This window comes from Pristiophorus japonicus, chromosome 13, assembly GCF_044704955.1.
Source record: "Pristiophorus japonicus isolate sPriJap1 chromosome 13, sPriJap1.hap1, whole genome shotgun sequence".
In the NCBI taxonomy this organism is placed as follows: domain Eukaryota; kingdom Metazoa; phylum Chordata; class Chondrichthyes; family Pristiophoridae; genus Pristiophorus; species Pristiophorus japonicus.
Window position 1 is genome coordinate 20,465,520 of NC_091989.1, and position 25,575 is coordinate 20,491,094.

A 25,575-nucleotide genomic window follows, 5' to 3' on the forward strand; every position below is an offset into this window, starting at 1 on the left:
ATATTCCAGCTGTGTGGAAACGGGTGCTGGAGCCAATGTGAGTAGTTTAGATTCCTCTGTTTGGGAAGGTGGCCAAGGCCCAAGAGTAATGTCTCAACTAAGCAAGATTAGTCTGGATTCTCCTGGCTAAGAAATTGCAAGCAATTGTTTTACACCCAAGGCCAGTGGTTTTAAAAGGCGTACTGGTTGCCCATTGGGAATATGTGTTACAGCTTCTGAGGAACTGTACCGTTACCCTTTCTTTTGGGATGATGATGTTCAGGGTCTGGCTCCCTTTTTGATGCCTTTGGAGAAGTGTCAATTTTATCTTCAGCAATAAGAACTCGGGTGGCTATTGGGTAATTGGTATTATCACTTTTATTTGTGCATATATATATTTCAATTATTGCCTTATTTTCCTCCTTTTCCTCTTTGTATTTCCTTGTAAAATTGTAAAATACTGTGGTATATAATTTGATTGGGTGGTGGGAATAATGAAGAGATTGTCTGTATTATATAAAGTCCCTCAACTTGTAGTTTAGAACATTTCTAAAATTAGCATGGGATTGCTAGTACGGTCCGTGCAGTCTTGGGGTAAAGATTGTCATGATTTAGGATTGACAAAAGCAGGTTACAGTTCAGCGTACTGCAGTGCTTTCCCAAAGCTAAGTCCACAGTGTTCGAAAACCAAGAAATATTGAGACACTATATTAGCCCCTCATACAATTTAACAAATATGTTTGCCCACCAACCAGATGTCTTTAAAGAAGATTCTCCATTTAATGAATGTTGTTTTCTGGTTTGCTAATGTGTTCCAGTTTGACCAAAGACATGACCGGGAAGGATGATGTGTACAGAGGTCCGGCTGTAAGGGCACTCTGCCGCATTACAGATGTAAGTATGCACTCTGGAAAAAGAACAGATTATCTAACTGCTGCAGAGGAATATAATGAAGCCAGCTCGAGTTCGTTCTTGTAAATTTGAGAAATTTACTTAGGCAGAAAACTTGAAGCCAGGGCTGCGGAAGTGACTCAGAACAGGAGATTCAAAACTTAATTTATCTGCTTCTGATCATATCAAAATAAATGATCCGAGAGGTGTTACAATGTGGTGTGCGATTGGAATTAAAGCAACGTTGCCAACTCCAAACTTGAATCTAGTTCAAAAAGGAGCTAAATGAGTGCCTTAAGGTGGAAGATATCTCAAGTTATTGATGGTAGGTAGGTTAATTGAGACGAGTGATATCAGTTGCTGCAGTGCCCTGTTGTTTTCTTGATTGTCTTTGGGGGTCAGAAAGAAATTTCCCAGAGTTTATTTTCATAAATAGGCTTATGATTTTTTTGGAGGAGGGTGGTGGGTTGCCTCATAAGAGATTGACTGGCTGGAGCCTCAATTTTAAAATTCTCATCCTTCTTTTCAAATCTCTCCATGGCCTCGCCCCTCCCTATCTCTCTAACTTCCTACAACCCTCCGAGATCTCTGCGCTCCACCAATTCTGGCCTTTTGCGCATCCCTGATTTTAGTTGCTCCGCCATTGGCGGCTGTGCTTTCAGCTGCCGAGGCCCTCAGCTCTGCAATTCCCTCCCGAAACCTCTCCGCCTCTCTCGCCTTTAAGACGCTCCTTAAAACCTGCCTCTTTGACCAAGCTTTTGGCCATCTGCCCTAATATCTCCTTATGTGGCTTGGTGCCAAATTTTGTTTGCTAATACCTCCTGTGAAGCGCCTTGGGACATTTTACTATGTTAAAGGTGCTATGTAAATGCAAGTTATTGTTGCTGGAGGGTGGCTGCTGATTATGCATGTAGGTTGCACCTTGTTTTAGTGGCATAGGCTTGATGGACCAGCTGGTCTTTTTGTTTTTTTGTATGACTGTAAAAGAGTTTTGTATTTTAAATTAATTTCCCCCAGCGGGTAAAGATAGCCATGCAGATTTTAAAAAAGGACCCAGGTTCCTTCCCTGCTATGTGTTGAATCAAGCTCAAGTCTGCAGTCTGCAGTCTTCTGACTCAGAGGCAAGAATACTACCAACTGAGTCAAACTCATGATCCTGCAGCACACTTCATTTTACCGTTTACAAATGTTTGATGCAGCTTGGATGGCTCCTGTAGCACGGGGAATGGTAGAAAAAGTAGACTACATGTTTTTAAAGTGAACTGTCTTATTGTCATTTCATTGGTAGATGACAATGCTGCAGGGGATTGAACGGTATATGAAGCAGGCTATTGTGGATAAAGTGGCCAGTGTATCCAGCTCTGCCTTGGTCTCCTCTCTGGTAAGGGTGCCTGAAATAATCACTTCATTCCTTTTAAAGAAAATCAGAACTTTTGATCATTTATGAGATACATACATATATATATATATAAAATTCAGTATTAAATGCATTATCTGAAAACAAAACCGTTCGATGTAATACTGTTATTTCATTACCTGGTGCATTTCAAACTTGCCTTTTTCCCAAAAAAGACTTGGTTTAAAGAAAGGCTAAGCAAACATGTTATGCTTTAACCTACATAATTAGTTCATATCATTTTAAAGAAAACATTTCTTGTATTTTGATAATCTGGGCTCTCCTCAGGGCAGAAACCAAGGATTTACAAGCAAGTGTTAATTTTCAGAAACTCCACCCAGCAATTAGCATCAAATTGGCCGTGTGCCTATTTAGGCCACTTCTCAATAAAGAATACCCCAGTGATGGCCCTAAGGAAATTTATCAGGTTAAAACCAGCCCTATTAGCTAAACATCACAACCATGCTTCAGATCCTAGATGTCCCATGAACAATACCACAGGAGATCAGCTTGACTTATGTAATTTTAGATTTGGATGAGGGGACCAAATGTAATGTATCCAAGTTTGCTGCTGATACAAAGCTAGGTGGGAATGTAAGTTGTGAGGAGGATGCAAATAGACTTCAAGGGGATATAGACAGGCTAAGTGAGTGGGCAAGAACATGGCAAATGGAATATAATTTGGAGAAATGTGAAGTTATCCACTTTGGTGATGCAGCGATTAATGCTCATAGTTTTCCATTCTTATTTCCAGTGTTCCTAATCTGTCACTTCATCTCTACTAAAATTCTGTTTACTGTTTACTAAAGAAAATGTTCTTATTAGAGAGAGACAGAACATCGTATTGAAAATTATTCTTTGGCTGCCTGGCCATTTATTTGTTTCTTATGCATGTTTTTAAAAATTCTTCAGCATCTTGTATCTACGAGCTACGATGTAGTGAAACGCTGGGTAAATGAGGCTCAGGAAGCTGCCTCCAGTGACAACATCATGGTGCAGGTAAGCTGCTTAAAATGAAAAACTTTCACAGTTTAGCAACATGGAATGAATTCAAAATCAGAACAAGCTATTTTTCTTTAAATGAGACACTTGTATGAGTGGTCAAGTGTTTGGGTTTTAAATACCTGTAGTTTGTAGGAAGGAAGGAAGGCTGAGGGAGGTACAATGTTCACAATTTTGAGGTCCTGGGGAAGAATGAGTTACAATTGGAAAACATGAACTTGGTCTTGAATTGAATTCAAGTCAAGTGAGGCTGCAGGGAGGAAGAAGAGCAGCAGGACATCATATTTAACCAGAGGGTTGGATGTAATTGTAAGGGAACTGGGTGTTTCTGGATGAATGAGCTTCCTCATCTCCATTTCTTGGTTTAGGAAGAACAGGAGAGGAAAGTTCATGCGAAGTTGTGTAGCCCCTTATTAAGGCATCCCAAAGTGTTTCAAATTGATGCATAACTTTTGCAGTGCAGTCACTGTTGTAAGCAAACGCAACCATCAGTTTACTGACAGCGAAGGCCCACAATCAGTAAATGAAATGAATAGCCAGTTAATCTGGTTTTGGTCAAGTTGGCTGAGGCAAGAATGTTGGCTAGGACACTGGAAGCACTCCCTGCTCTTCAAATAGTTTCATGAGATCTTTGACATTCATCTGAACAGACAAATGGGACCTTGATTTAACATCTCCAAAAGAGGACACCTCCAACTTGCAGCACTCCCTCAGAACTGAAGTATGTGCTCAGACTTGTGGGTTCAAGCCTCACTCCAGAGGAATACAAAGTGTGATTCTACTGAATTGTTACATTATCTTGAGTCTTAAACAACATGAATAGGGACTGCTGTACACAGCCTGCAATCGCCATTCATCGTGTCACTGAAGTGGAATATAATGGTGTCAATTTCGGGTTACTTGAAACAAAATACTGCTTGTAGCTAGCAATTGTTAAAAGTATAACAAGGTAATGCTGATAGATGATAAAAGATATAGATACCTCGCCATGTAATATTTAGGACTAAGTTACTATTCGATAGAAACCCTTCAGTAGAGTGAACAATAGACCTGGCCGCCATTAAATATTCATGGCTCTTTTATTGATAGTATTCTGGCCTTTGCTATTCTGAATTTACCTTATTTCTCCTGTACTCCAGATATGCTGTTTTACAAACCTCCCCATCTTAAAATTAAGGTTAATTGCACTGATTCATACTCTAGTTCATTCTGTTGCAGGAACACAAACCATGAAAGTCCTTCCCTACTCAGTCTTCCCTTGCTCCTACAACTTATAGGCTTTTAAAGCCTACAAAACTGTACTCCAGCAAGAAATCGGGGCTTTCTAAGGAAGCAGGGAGAAATTGGGGGAGAATATTAGTGCTGATTTGCTGAGGGTGTTAATGTTTTCATTATCAATGCTTTGCTCGCTAATGTTTTCTTGTCATCCTTGCTGCCATGTTCTGTTATAGTACCACGCTTTAGGCCTCCTGTATCACATCCGGAAGACTGACCGCTTAGCTGTTACGAAGATGGTAAATAAATTCACAAAGTGTGGTCTGAAATCCCCATTTGCCTATTGCATGCTGATCCGCATTGCCAGTAAACTCCTAGAGGAGACAGAGGGCGGGTAAGTTACTCCCTTTTCTGTATTCCTCTCCACTTCACATCTCCATGTTGTGTAACAAGTTAAATTGACCATTTTGGAGCGAGAATCTCATGAATTGTTACATATCTAAAATACTAAGTTAGATGGTCAGATTTGGGTCTGACTATTTAAATCTAAGCATCCAAGCAGATTGTAGTGCTGTTGTCCTGTATAACTAAGGGTATAGAGATTTGGGGAACAAAATTCTTGCCATCCCTAATTTTAGTGAAATAGTACACATGATTATGAAGTGAGTTTGAAGTTCCAGCACTTTATACGTGCGCCTACTTTCTCACTAAAATTACTGCAGGCAAACATTTCAGCCATTTTATTCTTTGACTTTGAATGATTCTAATAGAAAACATTGCTTTTGTTTATTTTCTCCCTTCCCTCTGCCCTTCAGTGCTGCTCAGTGACTGGCTAGAAGCTGTTGCATAAGGAGAAAGAGTGGCCTCTTCTCCACATCATTTTTAAATTCCACTCCATTCCAGGAAGGGGTTGGTCTCAGCCTGGCTCCTTTTTTCCCCTGATGGCAGGGTTGAGATTAGAAACCTGTAAACAGTCTCCTATTGCGTCAGTAGAAATGATCTTTTAGTGGTGATCTCATGAGAAATTGAAGGAGATGGGGAGCCTTTCCCACCAGTCGTGCTTATTGGAAATTTAGGCATATGCTGCGCATGATTATCCAACTATAATGATCGGAACCTATGATATGTTTGCCTCTGGATTCCGGATATGTGCTCCCAGTGGACGAGGCTCCTCACAGGAAGTGCAAAGTCAGAAAATTACCCTTAATAGTGTTGAGAAGTTTGGGATTTGGAATCTGTGAGTGTGCTACTGTGCCAACATCTTGTAAGATGTCCCAGTGTAACCTGTTTACTTAATAAACCTGCAAAATATTGTCACAATAACAACAGATACATTCGGCCATGCTTTATTGGTTAATAATGCTTGTTGTGACACTCACCACCAAATTAAATCTGAATAAAGCTCTGTGCACAAACCACCATACATATAAACTGAGAATGATTACAAGGTAATAACCTCATCGCTGGATTCTTGCCCTTGTTGGTTGAAGTTATCTGACTCCCCTCTGTTAGATTACAACACTTCAGTCATTTCCAGTGATCCATATTTCCCTGAATTTGTTGGTACTAACCCTGGAATCTTATGACATAACAGGCAGGACAGCCCCTTGTTTGATTTCATCGAAGGCTGCTTACGCAACAAACATGAAATGGTTGTCTATGAAGCGGCATCAGCAATCGTCCATCTACCTAACTGCACTGCTAGGGAATTGGCACCGGCTGTCTCAGGTACGTACTTTTTAAACTGGTAGCGCAGGCAGTTATGGGTTAACTTCCAGTATTTGATGCAAGAGTTTTATAATACAGGTACAACACAACATAGCAGGATAATGTGTGATTCATTACTACTACTTCTCAAAAATTCTAAATATCTATGAGAGACATGTTTGTGGTTCCCTTGATGGGTTCATTGTGTAAATGCATTGTGTGGTCTTCAGACATACAGGCCAGGGAGATCCTATTTCAACCCCTAGTCAATGACAGGTTAACTGACGTTGACAGGCAGCAGTGGGGGATCTATAATTAGTTTTCATGTCCTTGGACTAAGGAGAGGAAAAAAATCAGCGGGAACATTGGCTGAACATTATCCACTCATCACTGCTGGAATGTATACCCTTATAGCAGTGACTTCAGGGCCTTTATGATAAAGCAAGGAATTGGCCATACTTTTATTTTTGATCCCTGTGCAAAACTACAAGCTTAGAGTGAGAACTGGATCTAGATTAGGTTTGATGTCCCTCTATGATTGAATAGTGTGCTAATATTCACTGTTGAAGTTCACATGAAGAATGGGTGAGGTTCTGGAGGGCTGTTGGCACTCACAACTGTACTCCAGCCTTCAGTAGAGGTGAGGATAACATCAGGGATAAAAGCTTCGGAGCTGCCTGGACTCAGTCTTGTGATGTTGGAATGTCGCCTGTAGAACACAGTGGGTCAAGATTGAGTAACATTAGACTAATGATGCAGCATGTTTGCTCAATTACATTTGGAGTTGGGGGAATTTCAGAGTTTTCTGGTTTTGGAATTTTTTCCTGTAATTAATTGCCTGCTTTGAGAGAGTAAATCATTATTACAACAGTCTACAGCAGTACATCATCCTTTAGAAGGGGCAGGATTGTTAGCCCAAATATCATTTTCTTGAATGCTTGCTTAGTGTTAAATTGATCTGTGTTGGTATCTGAATTTTGCCTTATTAATTCTTACTATTTTGTAAAGTTAAGTTAACTTTTTAATTTTAATTTAAACAGTGCTCCAACTTTTCTGTAGTTCTTCCAAACCAGCCCTGAGATTTGCTGCTGTAAGAACCCTCAACAAAGTAAGTTTACACTTTTTTTTTCCAAAATATAGATAATGATTGTGAATTTTTAAAATGCATTTGATTGCTGAAGTAATCTTTGTATAAAGTGCTTGGCCTTTTTGGTACAAGTGTCATTTTTAGATTATAATATTTAATCATTTCTTTTTTGACTTGTCTGTTATCTGACATGCCCAGAAAACCCGACAATTTGAGTCTCAAAATCAAGCCACTGATTGATTTATTGATTTTATTGGTTGATTTATTGATGTATTTATCATTTATTATTGATGATGGCTCTTTATTTGTAAAACTGAAGTGTTTAATGTTTGTAAACTTCCCTTTAACCCCCCCCCCCCATTCCCTATGCCTGATTTGTAACCTACGCCTGATTTTCTAAGTGTAGACAAGGTTTTTCTGAGCGTACAAAAATCTACACTTACTCCATTCTAAGTTAGTTTGGAGTATGTTTTCACTGCCTAAACTTTCAAAACGGGCGTAAAAATATCTGTTCCAAACTGAAACTGTTCTAACCGACTAGAACTGGAGCAAACTAAATGCCGAGAATTGCAATTTCTAAGATACTCCATTCGAAACCAGTTGCTTCAAAAAAACAGGAGCAACTCAGGCCGAAACTTGGCCCCTGTATTGCTATAGTTTAATCAGCTACAGCTGGGCAGCTTATCAATCGAGTAGGAGTGATCGAACAGTTAGGACCATGTTACCCATTATGGCATAGGCCTGCAGGGTTGTTTGGAGCCATCTGGAAAGCATTTCAGCCTCCTGTGACAGGTATACCACTCGAGGTTTCATGAGTGAGCTAGACTGGCTGGTCAGATATCCACAATACCCTGGAATGCTGTAGATCCATCTGGCTAGTTGTTGAATTACTGAAGATGTCACAGGTGGTTGAGTTGGTTCCGAACTTCCATCGCCAAATGTTGAAGTCACCTTGAAGCCACCTTGACCTCATAGAGCCCCCTAGTTACTCTTGTGAAATACTGGGTTGAGTGGAATTGAATAGCCAAGAAATGGATTAAGTGAAACAGTGGCAAGAAACATAATCTTCAGTGCATTAAGTTCCTGATCTGAGCCTTGGAGCAACACATTGAAGCTAGGAGCGTCCCTGTAGGGAAGGAGGGATAATCATCCTAAGACTTGCATACCTACCAGTGGTCCATTGCAGAGCAGAATTGGAAAAAGGCCAGGCAGCCATGGCATGGGAGCAAAGGAGAAAGAGTTTGGCTTGAAAATCGCACATGGCTATATTGCAATTTTAGTCAAATAGATTCTTGTTTCAAGAAATATATTTGTTTTTAGAAAATGTCCCCGAGCTTCTTTATCGAAATGTCAGGAATGCTTAGAAACCATTTCTTAAAGGAGGTGAACAGCCAGTTGTCGTGGTGCATATAGGTACCAACGATATAGGTAAAAAACAGGATGAGGTCCTACAAGACAAATTTAGGGAGCTAGGAGCTAAATTTAAAAAGTAGGACCTCAAAAGTAGTAACCTCAGGATTGCTACCAGTGCCACATGCTAGTCAGAGTAGGAATCGCAGGATAGCTCAGATGAATACGTGGCTTGAGGAGTGGTGCAAAAGGGAGGGATTCAAATTCATGGGACATTGGAACCGGTTCTGGAGGAGGTGGGACCAGTACAAACCGGACGGTCTGCACCTGGGCAGGACCGGAACCAATGTCCTAGGGGGAGCGTTTGCTAGTGCTGTTGGGGAGAAGTTAAACTAACATGGCAGGGGGATGGGAACCTATGCAGGGAGACAGAGGGAAATAAAAGGGAGACAGAGGCAAAAGATAGAAAGGAGAATAGTAAAAGTGGAGGGCAGAGAACCCAAGGCAAAAAACAAAAAGACTCACATTACAGCAAAATTCTAAAGGGGCAAAGTGTGTTAAAAAGACAAGCCTGAAGGCTCTATGCCTCAATGTGAGGAGTATTCGGAGTAAGGTGGACGAATTAACTGCGCAGACAGCAGTTAACGGATATGATGTAATTGGCATCACGGAGACATGGCTCCTGGGTGACCAAGGCTGAGAACTCAACATCCAGGGGTATTCAACATTTAGAAAGGATAGACCGAGAGGAATAGGAGGTGAGGTGGCGTTGCTGGTTGAAGAGGAAATTAATGCAATAGTAAGGAGGGACATTAGCCTGGATGATGCGTATAAGGTGGCCAAGGTTAGTGGGAAACTAGAAGATTGGGAAAATTTTAAACGACAGCAAAGAATGACTAAGAAAGCAATAAAGAAAGGAAAGATAGATTACGAAAGTAAACTTGCACAAAACATAAAAACAGATAGTAAAAGCTTTTACCGATATATAAAACGGAAGAGAGTGACTAAAGTAAATGTTAGTCCCTTAGAAGATGAGAAGGGGGATTTAATAATGGGAAATGTGGAAATGGCTGAGACCTTAAACAATTATTTTGCTTCGGTCTTCACAATGGAAGACACAAAAACCATGCCAAAAATTGCTGGTCACGGGAATGGATCTTGAGACAATCACTATCACTAGGGAGGTGGTGCTGGACAGGCTAATGGGACTCAAGGTAGAAAAGTCCCCTGGTCCTGATGAAATGCATCCCAGGGTATTAAAAGAGATGGCGGAAGTTATAGCAGATGCATTTGTTCTAATCTACCAAAATTCTCTGGACTCTGGGGAGGTACCAGCGGATTGGAAAGCATGTAATGTAACACCTCTGTTTTAAAAAAAAAAAGGGGGCAGACAAAAGGCAGGTAACTATAGGCCGGTTAGTTTAACATCTGTAGTGGGGAAAATGCTTGAAGCTATCATTAAGGAAGAAATAGTGGGACATCTAGATAGAATAGTGCAATCAAGCAGACGCAACATGGATTCATGAAGGGGAAATCATGTTTAACTAATTTACTGGAATTCTTTGAGGATATAACGAGCATGGTGGATAGAGGTGTACCGATGGATGTGGTGTATTTAGATTTCCAAAAGGCATTCGATAAGGTGCCACACAAAAGGTTACTGCAGAAGATAAAGGTACGCAGAGTCAGAGGAAATGTATTAGCATGGATCGAGAATTGGCTGGCGAACAGAAAGCAGAGAGTCGGGATAAATGGGTCCTTTTCGGTTTGGAAATCGGTGGTTAGTGGTGTGCCACAGGGATCGGTGCTGGGACCATAACTGTTTACAATATACATAGATGACCTGGAAGAGAGGACAGAGTGTAGTGTAACAAAATTTGCAGATGACACAAAGATTAGTGGGAAAGCGGGTTGTGTAGAGGACACAGAGAGGCTGCAAAGAGATTTAGATAGGTTAAGCGAATGGGCTAAGGTTTGCTAGATGGAATACAATGTCGGAAAATGTGAGGTCATCCACCTTGGGGAAAAAAACAGTAAAAGGGAATATTATTTGAATGGGGAGAAATTACAACATGCTGTGGTGCAGAGGGACCTGGGGGTCCTTGTGCATGAATCCCAAAAAGTTAGTTTGCAGGTGCAGCAGGTAATCAGGAAGGCGAATGGAATTTTGGCCTTCATTGTGAGAGGGATGGAGTACAAAATCAGGGAGGTCCTGCTGCAACTGTATAGGGTATTGGTGAGGCCGCACCTGGAGTACTGCGTGCAGTTTTGGTCACCTTACTTAAGGAAGGATATACTAGCCTTGGAGGGGGTACAGAGACGATTCACTAGGCTGATTCCGGAGATGAGGGGGTTACCTTATGATGATAGATTGAGTAGACTGAGTCTTTTCTCGTTGGAGTTCAGAAGGATGAGGTCTGATCTTATAGAAACATTTAAAATAATGAAAGGGATAGACAAGATAGAGGCAGAGAGGTTGTTTCCACTGGTCAGGCAGACTAGAACTAGGGGGCACAGCCTCAAAATACGGGGGAGCCAATTTAAAACCGAGTTGAGAAGGAATTTCTTCTCCCAGAGGGTTGTGAATCTGTGGAATTCTCTGCCCAAGGAAGCAGTTGAGGCTAGCTCATTGAATGTATTCAAATCACAGATAGATAGATTTTTAACCAATAAGGGAATTAAGGGTTACGGGGAGCGGGCGGGTAAGTGGAGCTGAGTACACGGCCAGATCAGCCATGATCTTTTTGAATGGCGGAGCAGGCTCGAGGGGCTAGATGGCCTACTCCTGTTCCTAATTCTTATGTTCTTATGATGTGGAATCGGTATGGGTGGAGCTGCGGAATACCAAAGGGCAGAAAACACTAGTGGGAGTTGTGTACAGACCACCAAACAGTAGTAGTGAGGTTGGGGACAGCATCAAACAAGAAATAAGGGATGTGTGCAATAAAGGTACAGCAGTTATCATGGGCGACTTTAATCTACAGATTGATTGGGCTAACCAAACTGGTAGCAATACGGTAGAGGAGGATTTCCTGGAGTGTATTAGGGGTGGTTTTCTCGACCAATATGTCGAGGAACCAACTGGAGAGCTGGCCATCCTAGACTGGGTGATGTGTAATGAGAAGGGACTAATTAGCAATCTTGTTGTGCGAGGCCCCTTGGGGAAGAGTGACCATAATATGGTAGAATTCTTTATTAAGATGGAGAGTGACACAGTTAATTCGGAAACTAGGGTCCTGAACTTAAGGAAAGGTAACTTCGACGGTATGAGGCGTGAATTGGCCAGAATAGACTGGCAAAGGATACTTAAAGGGTTGACGGTGGATAAGCAATGGCAAACATTTAAAGATCACATGGATGAACTTCAGCAATTGTACATCCCTGTCTGGTGTAAAAATAAAATGGGGAAGGTGGCTCAACTGTGGCTAACAAGGGAAATTAAGGATAGTGTTAAACCAAGGAAGAGGCATATAAATTGGCTAGAAAAAGCAACAAACCTGAGGACTGGGAGAAATTTAGAATTCAACAGAGGAGGACGAAGTGTTTAATTAAGAGGGGGAAAATAGAGTACGAGAGGAAGCTTGCAGGGAACATAAAAATTGACTGCAAAAGCTTCTATAAATATGTGAAGAGAAAAAGATTAGTGAAGACAAACGTAGGTCCCTTGCAGTCAGATTCAGGTGAATTTATAATGGGGAACAAAGAAAAGGCAGACCAATTGAACAAATACTTCGGTCTTCACGAGGGAAGACACAAATAACCTTCCGAATGTACTAGGGGACATTGGGTCTAGTGACAAGGCGGGAAATTGTGTTAGGGAAATTGATGGGACTGAAGGCCAATAAATCCCCGGGGCCTGATAATGTGCATCCCAGAGTACTTAAGGAAGTGGCCCTAGAAATAGTGGATGCATTGATGATCATTTTCCAACAGTCTATCGACTCTGGATCAGTTCCCATGGACTGGAGGGTAGCTAATGTAACGCCACTTTTTAAAAAAGGAGGGAGAGAGAAAACGGGTAATTCTAGACTGGTTAGCCTGACATCAGTAGTGGGGAAAATGTTGGAATCAATCATTAAGGATGAAATAGCAGCACATTTGGAAAGCAGTGACGGAATCGGTTCAAGATGAGGAGAAACTTCTTCACTCAGAGAGTTGTTAACCTGTGGAATTCCCTGCCGCAGAGAGTTGTTGATGTCAGTTCATTGGGTATATTCAAGAGGGAGTTAGATATGGCCCTTACGGCTAAGGGGATCAAAGGATACGGAGAGAAAGCAGGAAAGGGGTACTGAGGGAGTGATCAGCCATGATTTTATTGAATGGCAGTGCAGGCTCGAAGGGCCGAATGGCCTACTCCTGTACCTATTTTCTACGTTTCTATGTTAAGCCCTGGGATCTTTGTTTTTGTTTCCTGGAAGGTTGCGATGAAGCACCCGTCTGCTGTGACTGCCTGTAACCTGGACCTAGAGAACCTGATCACAGACTCAAACCGCAGCATCGCCACACTAGCCATCACTACGCTGCTGAAAACTGGCAGCGAGAGTAGCGTGGATCGGCTCATGAAGCAGATTTCAACCTTCGTGTCTGAAATATCCGACGAATTTAAGGTGAAACCCTCAGGAAAATCCTATTCAGAAGCGGGACCAGAGAACGGACACAGAATAATGAACAGGGCTCCTTCTCTCCGATTTTATTAGCTTTTTAAATTTCCCAAAAACTCATCAGTTTTCATTTTAAAGAATATTACATTTTCCAATTAAAATTTTAGGAGAAAATCTTTCACCTTGAAAGTACACTGTGGCATACTGGCGTACAAATACTTACCATGTTTGTCTAAAGTTCCTCCCTCTGTTACTTTGGCCTGAAGTGCTAACCTGTTTGTTTAACCAGGTTAACAACTCCAGTAAAATGGAGCAACCAAGTACAGATGAACAAGTTGATATGCTAGTATCCCACAGCATCGGTTCAGGGACAGATATAGCACTGCAGCAGCATACTTACAGTTCCTGTGACACTGCAGCAATTACCTGTCGTTCCTGTGACACTGCAGCAGTTACCTGTCGTTCCTGTGACACTGCAGCAGTTACCTGTCGTTCCTGTGACACTGCAGCAGTTACCTGTCGTTCCTGTGACACTGCAGCAGTTACCTGTCGTTCCTGTGACACTGCAGCAGTTACCTGTCGTTCCTGTGACACTGCAGCAGTTACCTGTCGTTCCTGTGACACTGCAGCAGTTACCTGTCGTTCCTGTGACACTGCAGCAGTTACCTGTCGTTCCTGTGATACTGCAGCAGTTACCTGTCGTTCCTGTGACACTGCAGCAGTTACCTGTCGTTCCTGTGACACTGCAGCAGTTACCTGTCGTTCCTGTGACACTGCAGCAGTTACCTGTAGTTCCTGTGACTCTGCAGCAGTTACCTGTAGTTCCTGTGACTCTGCAGCAGTTACCTGTCGTTCCTGTGACACCGCAGCAGTTACCTGTAGTTCCTGTGACTCTGCAGCAGTTACCTGTAGTTCCTGTGACTCTGCAGCAGTTACCTGTAGTTCCTGTGACTCTGCAGCAGTTACCTGTCGTTCCTGTGACACCGCAGCAGTTACCTGTCGTTCCTGTGATACTGCAGCAGTTACCTGTCGTTCCTGTGACTCTGCAGCAGTTACCTGTAGTTCCTGTGACTCTGCAGCAGTTACCTGTAGTTCCTGTGACTCTGCAGCAGTTACCTGTAGTTCCTGTGACTGCAGCAGTTACCTGTAGTTCCTGTGACTCTGCAGCAGCAACCTGTATTTCCTTTTTGACAGCCATATTTTGAAATCTAAATGTTTTAAGATTGTTTCTGTCCAGCACCAGACTAAGAAAGAAAAGTATCCTTGTGCCAGAGCTATGACCCACATCTTGATTTGTATTTGTTGTTAAGTTTGTCAAGTCAATTACAAGAAGACTAGATAAATGTCAGGGTAATGAATAGAGAAATGGTTCTGTAAGTAGGATATCTGACAGAGCATTGATGACTGTTGTAATTATGCAATTGCTGTTTAGGTGGTTGTGGTGGAGGCAATCAGTGCACTTTGCCACAAATATCCTCGCAAGCACAGCGTTATGATGAACTTCCTCTCCAACATGCTGAGGGATGAGGTGAGCTTTAATCCTGGCATTGTACTCATGCACAATTTGGGGCTACACAAATATCTGCCCTGTAATTAAGTTGGAAAATTTAATTGTACTCTGCTAAAAGATGAAATGCACTGTTAAGTATGCAGACTTTTTTCTGTGTGCTTCGTTATATGAAAAAAAAGTTTTGCCCATTTGATTGTACATTTGTCTGCCTAGGGTGGATTTGAGTACAAACGTGCCATTGTCGATTGCATAATTAATATCATCGAGGAGAATCCTGAGAGTAAAGAAACTGGCCTGGCCCATTTGTGTGAGTTTATCGAAGACTGTGAGCACACTGTTCTGGCCACTCGTATACTCCACCTGCTGGGCCGGGAAGCACCCAAGACCCCAGTTCCTTCCAAGTACATTCGGTTTATATTCAACAGAGTGGTGTTGGAGAACGAGGCAGTGAGAGCTGGTACGTGAGATTTAGTACAAAGTAATATTTTACACGCCTGTTCAGTTTTTTGCTGTTTGAGTTTGCACAGCCAGAGATGGGAATCCTGCATTACTTTTCCTTTCTCCTGTGTTTTTTATGATAAGCAGACCATATTTTGGTTTCTTGTCATTTTCTCTCCACTATAATTCCCATGTTATATGAGTTTTCAAATTTAACTGTGCTACCCAAAAGATGGGAATTAGAGGGCATACTCATCTGTCCATCCCTTGCTCAAGAAGATCAAGTGCAGAATTAAAAAAAAACCTAAGAATGGAGAGGATGAGTAGTCCTGTTTTCTTTCTATTCTTCGAGCCGCACTTCCTGCACTAACTGTGCAACTATACATATCATAAATGCTGCTCAACTTATTCAGATTTCTGAAGCTGGTGATCAATTCCAAGCAAAGCCTTCCAATGCAAGAAGCTTCACTATGAATCCTGAATACAATCCCGTGTGCAGGTTTCCTTGCTGAACTGCTGGTAAGGGAACATGTGTTAGGAGGAGGAAAAACTACGCTCCCAACAAATTGGCAAATGTTAATTCCAAGGGGTTCTTGGGAGAAACTAAAGGGCTTGAATTTACAGCAGCACACAGCTGCGATAATATCTGCCATTTAAATCACACCTCAGTATTTAGAGGATGTGATCATGATGCAACTTAGACTTTACAAAAACCATATCAAATCATCCGTGGTATATTTAAATGTGGCTTGTAGTGTTTTATTGTTTCTTGTTGTATGTGATCTTTTTACCAGTTTGCTATTGCATTTTCTGCCTACAGCTGCAGTTAGTGCATTAGCTAAGTTTGGAGCCCAGAATGAGGACCTGCTTCCAAGTGTTTTGGTTCTTTTACAGAGGTGAGAATCACATCGTCCACCTGTTGTTGGCTTTCCCTTGTTTAAAAGAACAGCTGTTTAGCCGAGTTTAGAAAGAGCTGAATTTGACATTTAAAGCCCTAGAGTGTCGTGATGCTCAGAGTTTGCTCATGTACACCCATAGCAAGTGTTTTGCCACTGGCACACATCACTGAAATGAAACGGCGCAAATTAATCCTTTTGAGTTCGTAATGTCCTTTGGAACTTGCAAAGGTTTGTTAACAACCAAAAATGATTTTTCTTGCTCGTGGAGGACCGATGATTAATGACATAGAGTGAAGGTTTTATTTAATTTGTTTCCTCTTTACCACTCTTGGATTCTTGATATACCAAGCAGGGCGCAGATGCAAAAATGCGACAGCTAGGGTACTAGAGAGATGGACTTCAGTGACCCAGATGGTCTTTTCCCATTCTTGTGCTAAGAAGCCTACCCATTGTGGAGAATCAGGGGAAAGATTTGCTCCAGCATCGCCGTCTAATTTCCTCGGGCAGCGGCAGTTGTTTGGGTCAGGGAGACCCGAGAAAATTAATGGGTAATTGTAAAAAAAAAATTATTAAAGTAAGTGTCCACTGAAATCCCCATTTCTTTGGGAAGGGTAGGGAATCGGAATTTACTTTTCCAGATGTTAGAAATGACTATATTCTGAGTAATTCCACGCATGTATTTTTTAAGGAAAGGAGAGAGAGCAGGTTGTAGGCTGTTAACTGCACATTCCTACTATTGAGAAGTTTTAAAGTTACGGAGTTTTAAACAGTATTGCATGTTATGGTTAGTCCAAATGATTGGCAGATTTAGATCTGCCACAATTTTTTTTACTGTGTTATTTTCCAGTTGCATGTTGTAAAGTATTTTCACAAATGAGACTGGGTGGGGTGTAGCTGCTTGGCACTCTGTCCATTCACTTCCAGGACTTTGGTTTGGATCCAGCCCGGTCACGCTCCGTGAACATGAGCTGCTTGTTAAATGTCCCCTCTTTTTGGGCCATTGACTGGCAAAAGTGTAATGTGAATCTGAACTCTTCCATCTCTCAGGTGTATGATGGACTGCGACGATGAAGTCCGTGATCGTGCAACTTTCTACGTGAATGTGTTACAGCAACGGCAGAAAGTTCTCAACGCGAGCTATATTTTTAATGGTGAGTGAGGCACTTTTCTGAAAGTATGTATGCTGCCTTAACTGGATATTTGAGGGGTGTGATGGACCATTTTCTCTCTCCCTTTGACATTAGCTAACTTTTGACCATTGACTGAAGTGCTGCAGTGGATGATAAACGTAATTTTAGGCCCACCACGGAAATAGATGTTCAGAGTGCACCCATAGCCCCCTTTCTCTCTGCCCCCCCACCCCTTGCTGAGAGGGACTTTTGGGACTCCAGAACTGCCACTAGTAGGAGGGTGTAATTATTGTGACAAGTTTACATAGGTAGTTTCTGTTTATAAATATAGGAATTTATAATGAAAATAAAATAAGGACAGAATATAGGACTAAAATAGTGACTGAATTATATTTGCATGCTAAGGTTGGCAACTCTCCAGGATTGTCCTGGAGAATTAAACATTAAACAAATCTCCAGGGCACTGCAGCGAGGAACCCAGGAGAAAAATCAGGAACGTCAAAAGAAAATTATCTTTTTTTTTCATTTTCTTTAAGCACTTTTGTTGATTAGCTATAAAAATATTAGTGATGGGGGGGGAAAAAAAGTTTGTTTGATTGGATAACTCTTGGCTACCAATCAGGTAACAAAGAGCCTGTTCATTTTCCAATTGGTATGAGAAGCTGGAACGTCACGAGAATGGACGTATCAGGCGGCCAATGGCGGGAGTCTGAGGCAGAGGGGGAAGGAGGCCATGTGATGAAACCTCCAGGAATACTTCCAACCAGAGTTGGCGACCCTACTACATATTTTGGTCCAATTATCCCCAGCTATCTAACACTGTTTCACCTGAAGATTACACTTGTGTGACGAAAGTTGGGCCGCCGATCTTTGGGCGATGTCCCGGCCCAACTTTCCACTTTTCAGGTAAAATGGGCGATAGCCTGGCTATTTTGGTGATAAATGGGCGCCAGCCCAGCGATCTCAAGTGGAAAGTCTAGCTCTAGATCTTTACTACCCAAGGGAGAAAAACTATATATACATTTTCTTTTTCTGTTGGGGGACTGTTGAAAGATTTGGCAGTTTTACTGAGAGATTCTGCAGTGCTATCCCAAATATTTATTATGTTTCTGAACTAAAATTACTAAGAGGCATTTCAGGGTATAATTTTAAATATATTCGGCACATTAACAATTAAATACTAAAGAGGAGTGATTACATTTTTGCTTTCTTTTGCAGGTTTATCGGTATCCATTCCAGGATTGGAACGAGCTTTACATCAGTATACCCTGGAACCTTCGGATAAACCGTTCGACATGAAGTCTGTGCCCCTGGCCACTGCAGCTAATGCTGAGCAGAAAACTGGTACGATGCTGAGCAAAGCAGAGCTGATAACTGTAATGTGGTAATAGTGTAAATTTTACTAACTGACAAATCACGAATCATCTCTATCCGATTCTCTCTTCCACCCCTCAAGTCATTCAGCTGGAAGATTCAAATGTGTCACGGCCTAGGTGCTCATTTCATCCTAACAAGTGGTTATTGTCAGCACTGGTGCCAGGCTGTTTTGGAACGTCTACTCGGAACGTAATTTTAAGCGATTATTTTACATTTGATTGACTTATTACACAATGTGTCTGTTTTAGACTCATTTGTATAATAAAAAATGGGCACCATGGTTGTGAGATAAAATGAGCAGCATTGTTGTGAGATAATGGGGTGGGCCTGATATTAGTTGTGATGCACTTCTGCATTCTTGGATTGCTTCTGCGATGCAAAATAGAATAAAGCTGTCTTTGCCTGTGTTATTCCTGCAGAAATTACACCTGTTACTAGTAAACAGCCAGAGAAGATTGCACCATTGCGCCAAGACATATTCCAAGGTAAAAAAAAAAGTTTCATCTTTGACTACAAGAACTTCTATAGCTTTATTCCATTCTTTTTTTTCACATATTTAGACTCCGCCCATTGTTAAGGTGTTAACCTTCTGGTTAATACTTTCCCACCATAGCAGTGATGTGGGATCTGTTGTCATGAATCCCCATTCTGCCTCTTTTCCGTCTTAAGGTTTTTTATTTGCTAGAATCCCTTCCATTGAAGTTGAGAAAGGGACTGTGGAAAGTAGGAGTGATTTAAATGAAATTAAACTGTTGGGTAAGATGGGACCTGGCTATAATGTATCTGGTTAGACTGCACTTTGAGTACTGTGAACAGTTCTGGTCTTCATAATTATAAAAAGGATATAGAGACACTAGGGAAGATGCAAAAAAGATTTACTGGAGTGACACCAGGAAAGATTGAACAGGCTGGGGCTCTTTTCTCTAGAAAAGTCAAGACTGAGGGGTAACCTGATAGACGTCTTCAAGACTATGAAAGAGTTTGATAGGGTAGATGTAAAGATGTTTCCACTTGCGGGCAAGACCAGAACTAGGGGCCGTAAATATAAGATAGTCACTAATAAATCCAATTGGGAATTCAGGGGAAACATTTTTACCCAGAGAATGGTTAGAATGTGGAACTCACTACCACAGGGATTAGTTGAGGCAAATTGCACAGATGCTTTTTAGGGGAAGCTAGATAAGCATATGAGGGAGAAAGGACTAGAAGGACATGTTGATAGGGTTAGATGAAGAGGGATGGGAGAAGGCTCCTGAGGAGCAAGGACCTGTGGGGCCGAATGGCCTGTTTCTGTGCTGTAAATACTTGTAATTGTAATACCATGTTATTGGTGATAGATATCATGCAGTGTGGGGCTGGAATATACTGAGTGTATTTTTTCAGTACTTTTGTTTCTTTTCTATTACAAATATTCATACACAGAACAATTAGCAGCTATTCCAGAATTTAAGCACCTCGGCCCACTCTTCAAGTCCTCGCCACCTGTACAGCTCACAGAAGCAGAGACCGAATACGTGGTTCGTTGCATCAAGCACACATTCAAAAAACATATGGTGTTTCAGGTAATTAGCTTTTGAACTCTATATTGAAAATAAACCACAAACTTTACAATTTATGACAGTAAATATGGAATAATAGTGTATAAGATTGATGTATAAGGTTAAGTATTGCATGTTTGGAAGTCTGTAGCACCAGGATGCTTTTTCTGTGTGCAAAAAATAAAAGGTCTGGTATTTGCAGGCCTGCAGGTACAGCAAGTAATCAGGAAGGCAAATGGAATGTTGGCCTTTATTGCAAGGGGGGTAGAGTATAAAAGCAGAGAAGTCCTGCTACAACTGTACAAGGTATTGGTGAGGCCACATAGAGTTTTGGTCTCCATATTTAAGGAAGGATATACTTGCATTGGAGGTTGTTCAGAGAAGGTTCACTAGGTTGATTCTGGAGATGAGGGGGTTGACCCATGAAGGTAGGTTGAGTAGGTTGGGCCTATACTCATTGGGGTTCAGAAGAATGAGAGGTGATCTTATCAATAATGAGGGGGCTCGACAAGGTGGATGCAGAGAGGATATTTCCATTCATAGGGGAAACTAAAATGAGGAGACATAGTCTCAGAATAAGGGACCGCCCATTTAAGACTGAGATGAGGAGGAATTTCTTCTCTCAGGGTTGTAAATCTATGGAATTCTCTGCCCCAGAAAGCTGTGGAGACTGGGTCATTGAATATATTTAAGGCGGAGATAGACAGATTTTTGAGCGATAAGGGAATGAAGGGTTATGGGGAGCAGGCAGGGAAGTAGAGCTGAGCCCATGATCTTATTAAATGGTGGAGCAGGCTCAAGGGGCCAGGTGGCCTACTCCTGCTATTATGTTCTTATGACGGCGAACTGGCAGTGCTCACCATCATTTCGCCTTTGAAACTGACCGCAACTTCAGGATTTAGCAGCCTAATGCAGAAATCCCGAAGTTGCGGTCTGTTCTTCACTGCTCCTCCACAGGCTGTGCTGTGCTGTCCCACCCCACCCCCTCCCCACACAGAGCTGGCAATCAGTGAAATATCTCAAATCATAGAAACTGACAAAAACCTTAGTTCTTCTGCAGTAATTGCGCTGTAACAATACCCCATTAACAGTTAGACCCTTTTGGATTAGGTGTAACTGGTGTTTTAACAGTGTGTTGACTGCTAAACAAAGGTTATAACCTTGAAAAATTAATTCTAAATTTATGCAGTGTCAAATTTATCCATTTTAATAAAAATAAAACTTTTAAAGAAATTTAAAGTTCATTCATCTTTATTTCAGGTTTTCCTTTTCCCTATATGAAACCCCCAATCTTTGTTTTTCCCTTTCTAACATTTTTTAAAAGTTAGAATTTTAAGAGCTTACCCACTTCCTGGTTTGCTGACTGTGAACATACTGCGTTTTGATTGGCTGTTTAGACAGCTTATGACATCACAGCAGCTCACAATATGGGATTCCCATTAAAAAATATATTTATATTTCTTCTGAATCTGAAGCTAATATGATTTCCAGTCCTACTACTTTGATTTGGATTACGTGTCGGAAAACCCAAACTTCTCGACACAGATCATGGATCTTTGTGCGAAACTTACTTCGGGGCCAGGCCATTATAAAAATGCTATTCCTGAAAATCAGATTTGCCACTTGTGATATTGTATCCAATGAAACTGTATTAAAAGCATTAGTGTATTATTTGAAGTACCTGGGCAATTTATTTTACAGTAAAGGCACTATATAAATGCAAGGAGGTGTTGTAAAAATGAGAAAGTACATTGCCACTGTTGATATGGAGTGTTAGTGCACTGGCTCATGTTTGTGTTTCCCCACATGGAGGTTGCCAAACTCAACCGGAAGCCAAGAGAGGGTCCAGTTGGAGCCTAAAATGGAAATCTCTGAGGCCATTAATGTAATGGCTTGTTGTTAAGGTTTTTATTTCTGTAACATTTTTCAAACACAGGTGGATGTACATTGAGCAGAAAATATTCTTCTTAAGCTTTCATAGAAACATAGAAATTTACAGCGCAGAAGGCAGTCATTTCGGCCCATCATGTTCATGTCGGCCGACAAAGAACCGCACGGCCCTTGGTCAGTAGCCCTAAAGGTTACATATAAACCTATGAACAATGACAGAAAGGCAAAGAGCACCCAGCCCAGCCAGTCCACCTCACACAACTGCGACACCCCTTATACTGAAACTTTCTACACTCCACCCCAACCGGAGCCATGTGATCTCCTGGGAGAGGCAAAAACCAGATAAAAACCCAGGCCAATTTAGGGAGAAAAATCTGGGAAAATTCATCTCCAACCCATCCAGGCGATCAAAACTAGTCCAGGAGATCACCCTGGCCGTATTCTATTCCCTGCAGTATTTACCAAGTATTTGCGCCGTCCAACAAAAGGTCATCCAGTCTAATCCCAATTACCAGCTCTAGGTCCATAACCCTGCAGGTTACTGCACTTTAAATGCCCATCCAACCATCTCTTAAAAATGGTGAGGGTTTCTGCATCCACCACTCTTCCAGGCAGCGAGTTCCAGATCCCCACAACCCTCTGCATAAAAAAGCCCCCCCTCAAATCCCCTCTATACCTTCCACCTTCCACCAACCACCTTAAAACTATGCCCCCTCATAATAGACCCCTTCACCAATGGAAATAGGCCCTTACTATCCACTATGTCCAGGCCCCTCAATATTTTGTACACCTCAATGAGGTTTCCTCTCAAACTCATCTGTTCCACTGAGAACAAACCCAGCCTATCCAATCTGTCCTCATAACTAAGATTCTCCATTCCAGGCAGCATCCTAGTAAATCTCCTCTGCACCCTCTAGTGCAATTATGTCCTTCCTATAATACAGCGACCAGAACTGCACGCAGTACTCCAGCTGTGGCCTAACCAAAGTATTGTACAATTTAAGCATAACCTCCCAGCTCTATATTCTATGCCTCGGCCAACAGAGGCAAGCATTCCGTGTGCCTTTTTAGCCACCTTATCCACCTGGCTTGCTACTTTCAGGGATCTGTGGACAAGCACTCCAAGGTCCCTTTGTTCATCTACACTATTAAGTGGCCTACCGCTTAATGTTTATACCCTTTCTTTATTAGCCCTCCTAAAGTGCATCACCTCACACTTCTCTGAATTAAATTCCATTTGCCACTGCTCTGCCCAACTTTCCTTCCCCTTTAAGGATAACCTGGTTGTTTAGTACCTACACTAAACAAAGTGTGTCCTAACTTGTTGATTTGAGCCCTAGGGCTTCCTGTTGCTCAGATCTACTGATTGCAGTTTGGATGTGGTGCTTTTTATTTAATGTGTATTAACCATCGAGGCCTGTTGATTGGTTGTCTTGACTCTTTCTATGTCCCACATTGCTTTCATTCAGTTTGACTGCACCAACACCCTGAATGACCAGTTACTGGAGAAGGTCACCGTACAGGTGGAGCCTTCGGACGCGTATGATGAGGTTTGTTGCGTGGCAGCACCAGCCCTTCACTTTAACCAGCCCGGCTCCTGTTACACACTGGTGATGCTGCCCAAGGACGATCCCACAGCAGGTAAATACTGCCTGTGAAAAATATGGTATCAAGAAAACTATAGATCTGGGGTTGGACAAATGAAGATAAATCTTGCATACAAAAGCAAAATACTGCGGATGCTGGTATCTGAAATAAAAACAGAAAGTGCTGGAAATCTCAGCGGGTCAGGCAGCAGCTTTGGAGAGAGAAACAGAGTTCGCGTTTCAGGTCGATGACCCTTCGTCAGAAATCTTGCATAGCTGGGTGGTTTTGTGGCGAGTGGGGCGAAGAAAAAAAGAATGCTTTTGCTCATAAAAGTAAAGCGATTTCTTTGCTGAGAATACTCACTTTCGGCACTCGTTCAGCATTAAGTACTCACAGGCTTACTAATGCAGGATATGGATAAAGGCAAAGGTTAGGCTCCCTCTACAGTTTGCTGGAATTGCACTTTAATTCTACACCTCACTGGCATGGCAGTCGTTTTTGTGGCTGCTTAATGAGATTGTCAATTAGTGCCAGATCACTGGCGGTTTTATGCTGTGCACTCGCTCAATCGCTACTAATTGAGTTAAAGCTGCCTCAAATTGTTTTTCCTTAGAAGTCTCAACAGCTAGCATAGAGAGGACACTTTCATCTCTCCAATCTCAGTTGGATTCAAACGCTAACCCAGTTAGGCATTTGTGCTAATTAATCTGCAACAGTCTCTTCTCTTCTGAAGTCTTGTTTGTTTGTGGTTATTCTTTAGTTTCCTGCACGTTTAGTTGTACAATGAAATTTGTAGTGAAAGACTGTGATCCCAACACTGGACTGCCAGAAGCTGAGGGCTATGATGATGAGTACGTGGTAAGTAGCTATGGTTCAGGCTTAGTGATGTGTTTTAGGACTGGAAGGGATTTCTTTTTAACACAAATATAATCTCCATTCGGGAGCATGGCAAACTATGAGGAAGAATGGAGGCAATTACAGAAGGACATGGCAAATTGGGTATTTGAAACATAGAAAATAGGTGCAGGAGTAGGCCATTCGGCTGATCATGCAACTTCAGTACCCCATTCCTGCTTTCTCTCCATACCCTTTGATCCCTTCAGCTGTAAGGGCCACATCTAACTCCCTTTTGAATATATCTAATGAACTGGCCTCAACAACTTTCTGTGGTAGAGAATTCCACAGGTTCACAATTCTCTGATTGACGAAGTTTCTCCTCATCTCGGTCCTAAATGGCTTAACCCTTATCCTTAGACGGTGACCCCTGGTTCTGCACTTCCCCAACATCAGGAACATTCTTCCTGCATCTAACCTGTCCAATCTCGTCAGAATTTGATATGTTTCTATGAGATCCCCTCTCATTCTTCTAAATTCCAGTGAATATAAGCCAAGTCGATCCAGTCTTTCTTCATATGTCAGTCCTGCCATCCCGGGAATCAGTCTGGTGAGCCTTCGCTGCACTCCCTCAATAGCAAGAATGTCCTTCCTCAGATTAGGAGACCAAAACTGTACACAATACTCCAGGTGTGGCCTCACCAAGGTCCTGTACAACTGCAGTAAGACCTCTCTGCTCCTATGAAAAGAAAATTTAATTCAATGCAGAGGAATTTAAAGTACAGTATATGATTTGAAATCATTTTTGAGGTTAAAAAAAAAATTGCCTAATAATTTGAATTAACAATGTAAAAACATAGGCAAAGGCGAATTTAATACTAAAATTATTGATTTATCAGACTATTGAATTAAAAGGGAGTAGACTTCAGTACATTTGGCAGAGCGGTGAAAAGAAGTATGTCCTAAATGTTGGGCTTCTCAAGAGTGGAGGGAGAGCTATATCTGGGGGTGCAAGCACCCCTCTGGGAAATTGGTTTCCGATGAGCAGAGGAGGTGGTGAGCTTGCGCTCAGAGTTCTTCAGCAGCTGCCACCAACCAATATTCATTTGAAAGCATTTCTGTGGAGCCAGGAGTAGCAGGAGTG

The 25,575-nt window shown here is 41.8% G+C and overlaps 1 protein-coding gene across 1 annotated transcript in view; it reads left to right on the forward strand.

Annotated features, from left to right (window-relative positions):
* The window catches only part of copg2 (COPI coat complex subunit gamma 2), a 49,749-nt gene that overhangs the window by 16,595 nt on the left and 7,579 nt on the right, over positions 1 to 25,575 (forward strand). Inside the window, exons 6-21 of the mRNA XM_070897196.1 lie at positions 798 to 873; positions 2,159 to 2,251; positions 3,179 to 3,265; positions 4,720 to 4,877; positions 6,078 to 6,211; positions 7,231 to 7,298; positions 13,046 to 13,234; positions 14,661 to 14,756; positions 14,952 to 15,195; positions 15,997 to 16,072; positions 17,123 to 17,226; positions 18,424 to 18,549; positions 19,002 to 19,067; positions 20,005 to 20,144; positions 23,480 to 23,651; positions 24,358 to 24,455. Coding sequence (XP_070753297.1) covers positions 798 to 873; positions 2,159 to 2,251; positions 3,179 to 3,265; positions 4,720 to 4,877; positions 6,078 to 6,211; positions 7,231 to 7,298; positions 13,046 to 13,234; positions 14,661 to 14,756; positions 14,952 to 15,195; positions 15,997 to 16,072; positions 17,123 to 17,226; positions 18,424 to 18,549; positions 19,002 to 19,067; positions 20,005 to 20,144; positions 23,480 to 23,651; positions 24,358 to 24,455 — 1,927 coding nt within the window. The remainder of the gene's footprint in view (positions 1 to 797; positions 874 to 2,158; positions 2,252 to 3,178; positions 3,266 to 4,719; positions 4,878 to 6,077; positions 6,212 to 7,230; positions 7,299 to 13,045; positions 13,235 to 14,660; positions 14,757 to 14,951; positions 15,196 to 15,996; positions 16,073 to 17,122; positions 17,227 to 18,423; positions 18,550 to 19,001; positions 19,068 to 20,004; positions 20,145 to 23,479; positions 23,652 to 24,357; positions 24,456 to 25,575) is intronic.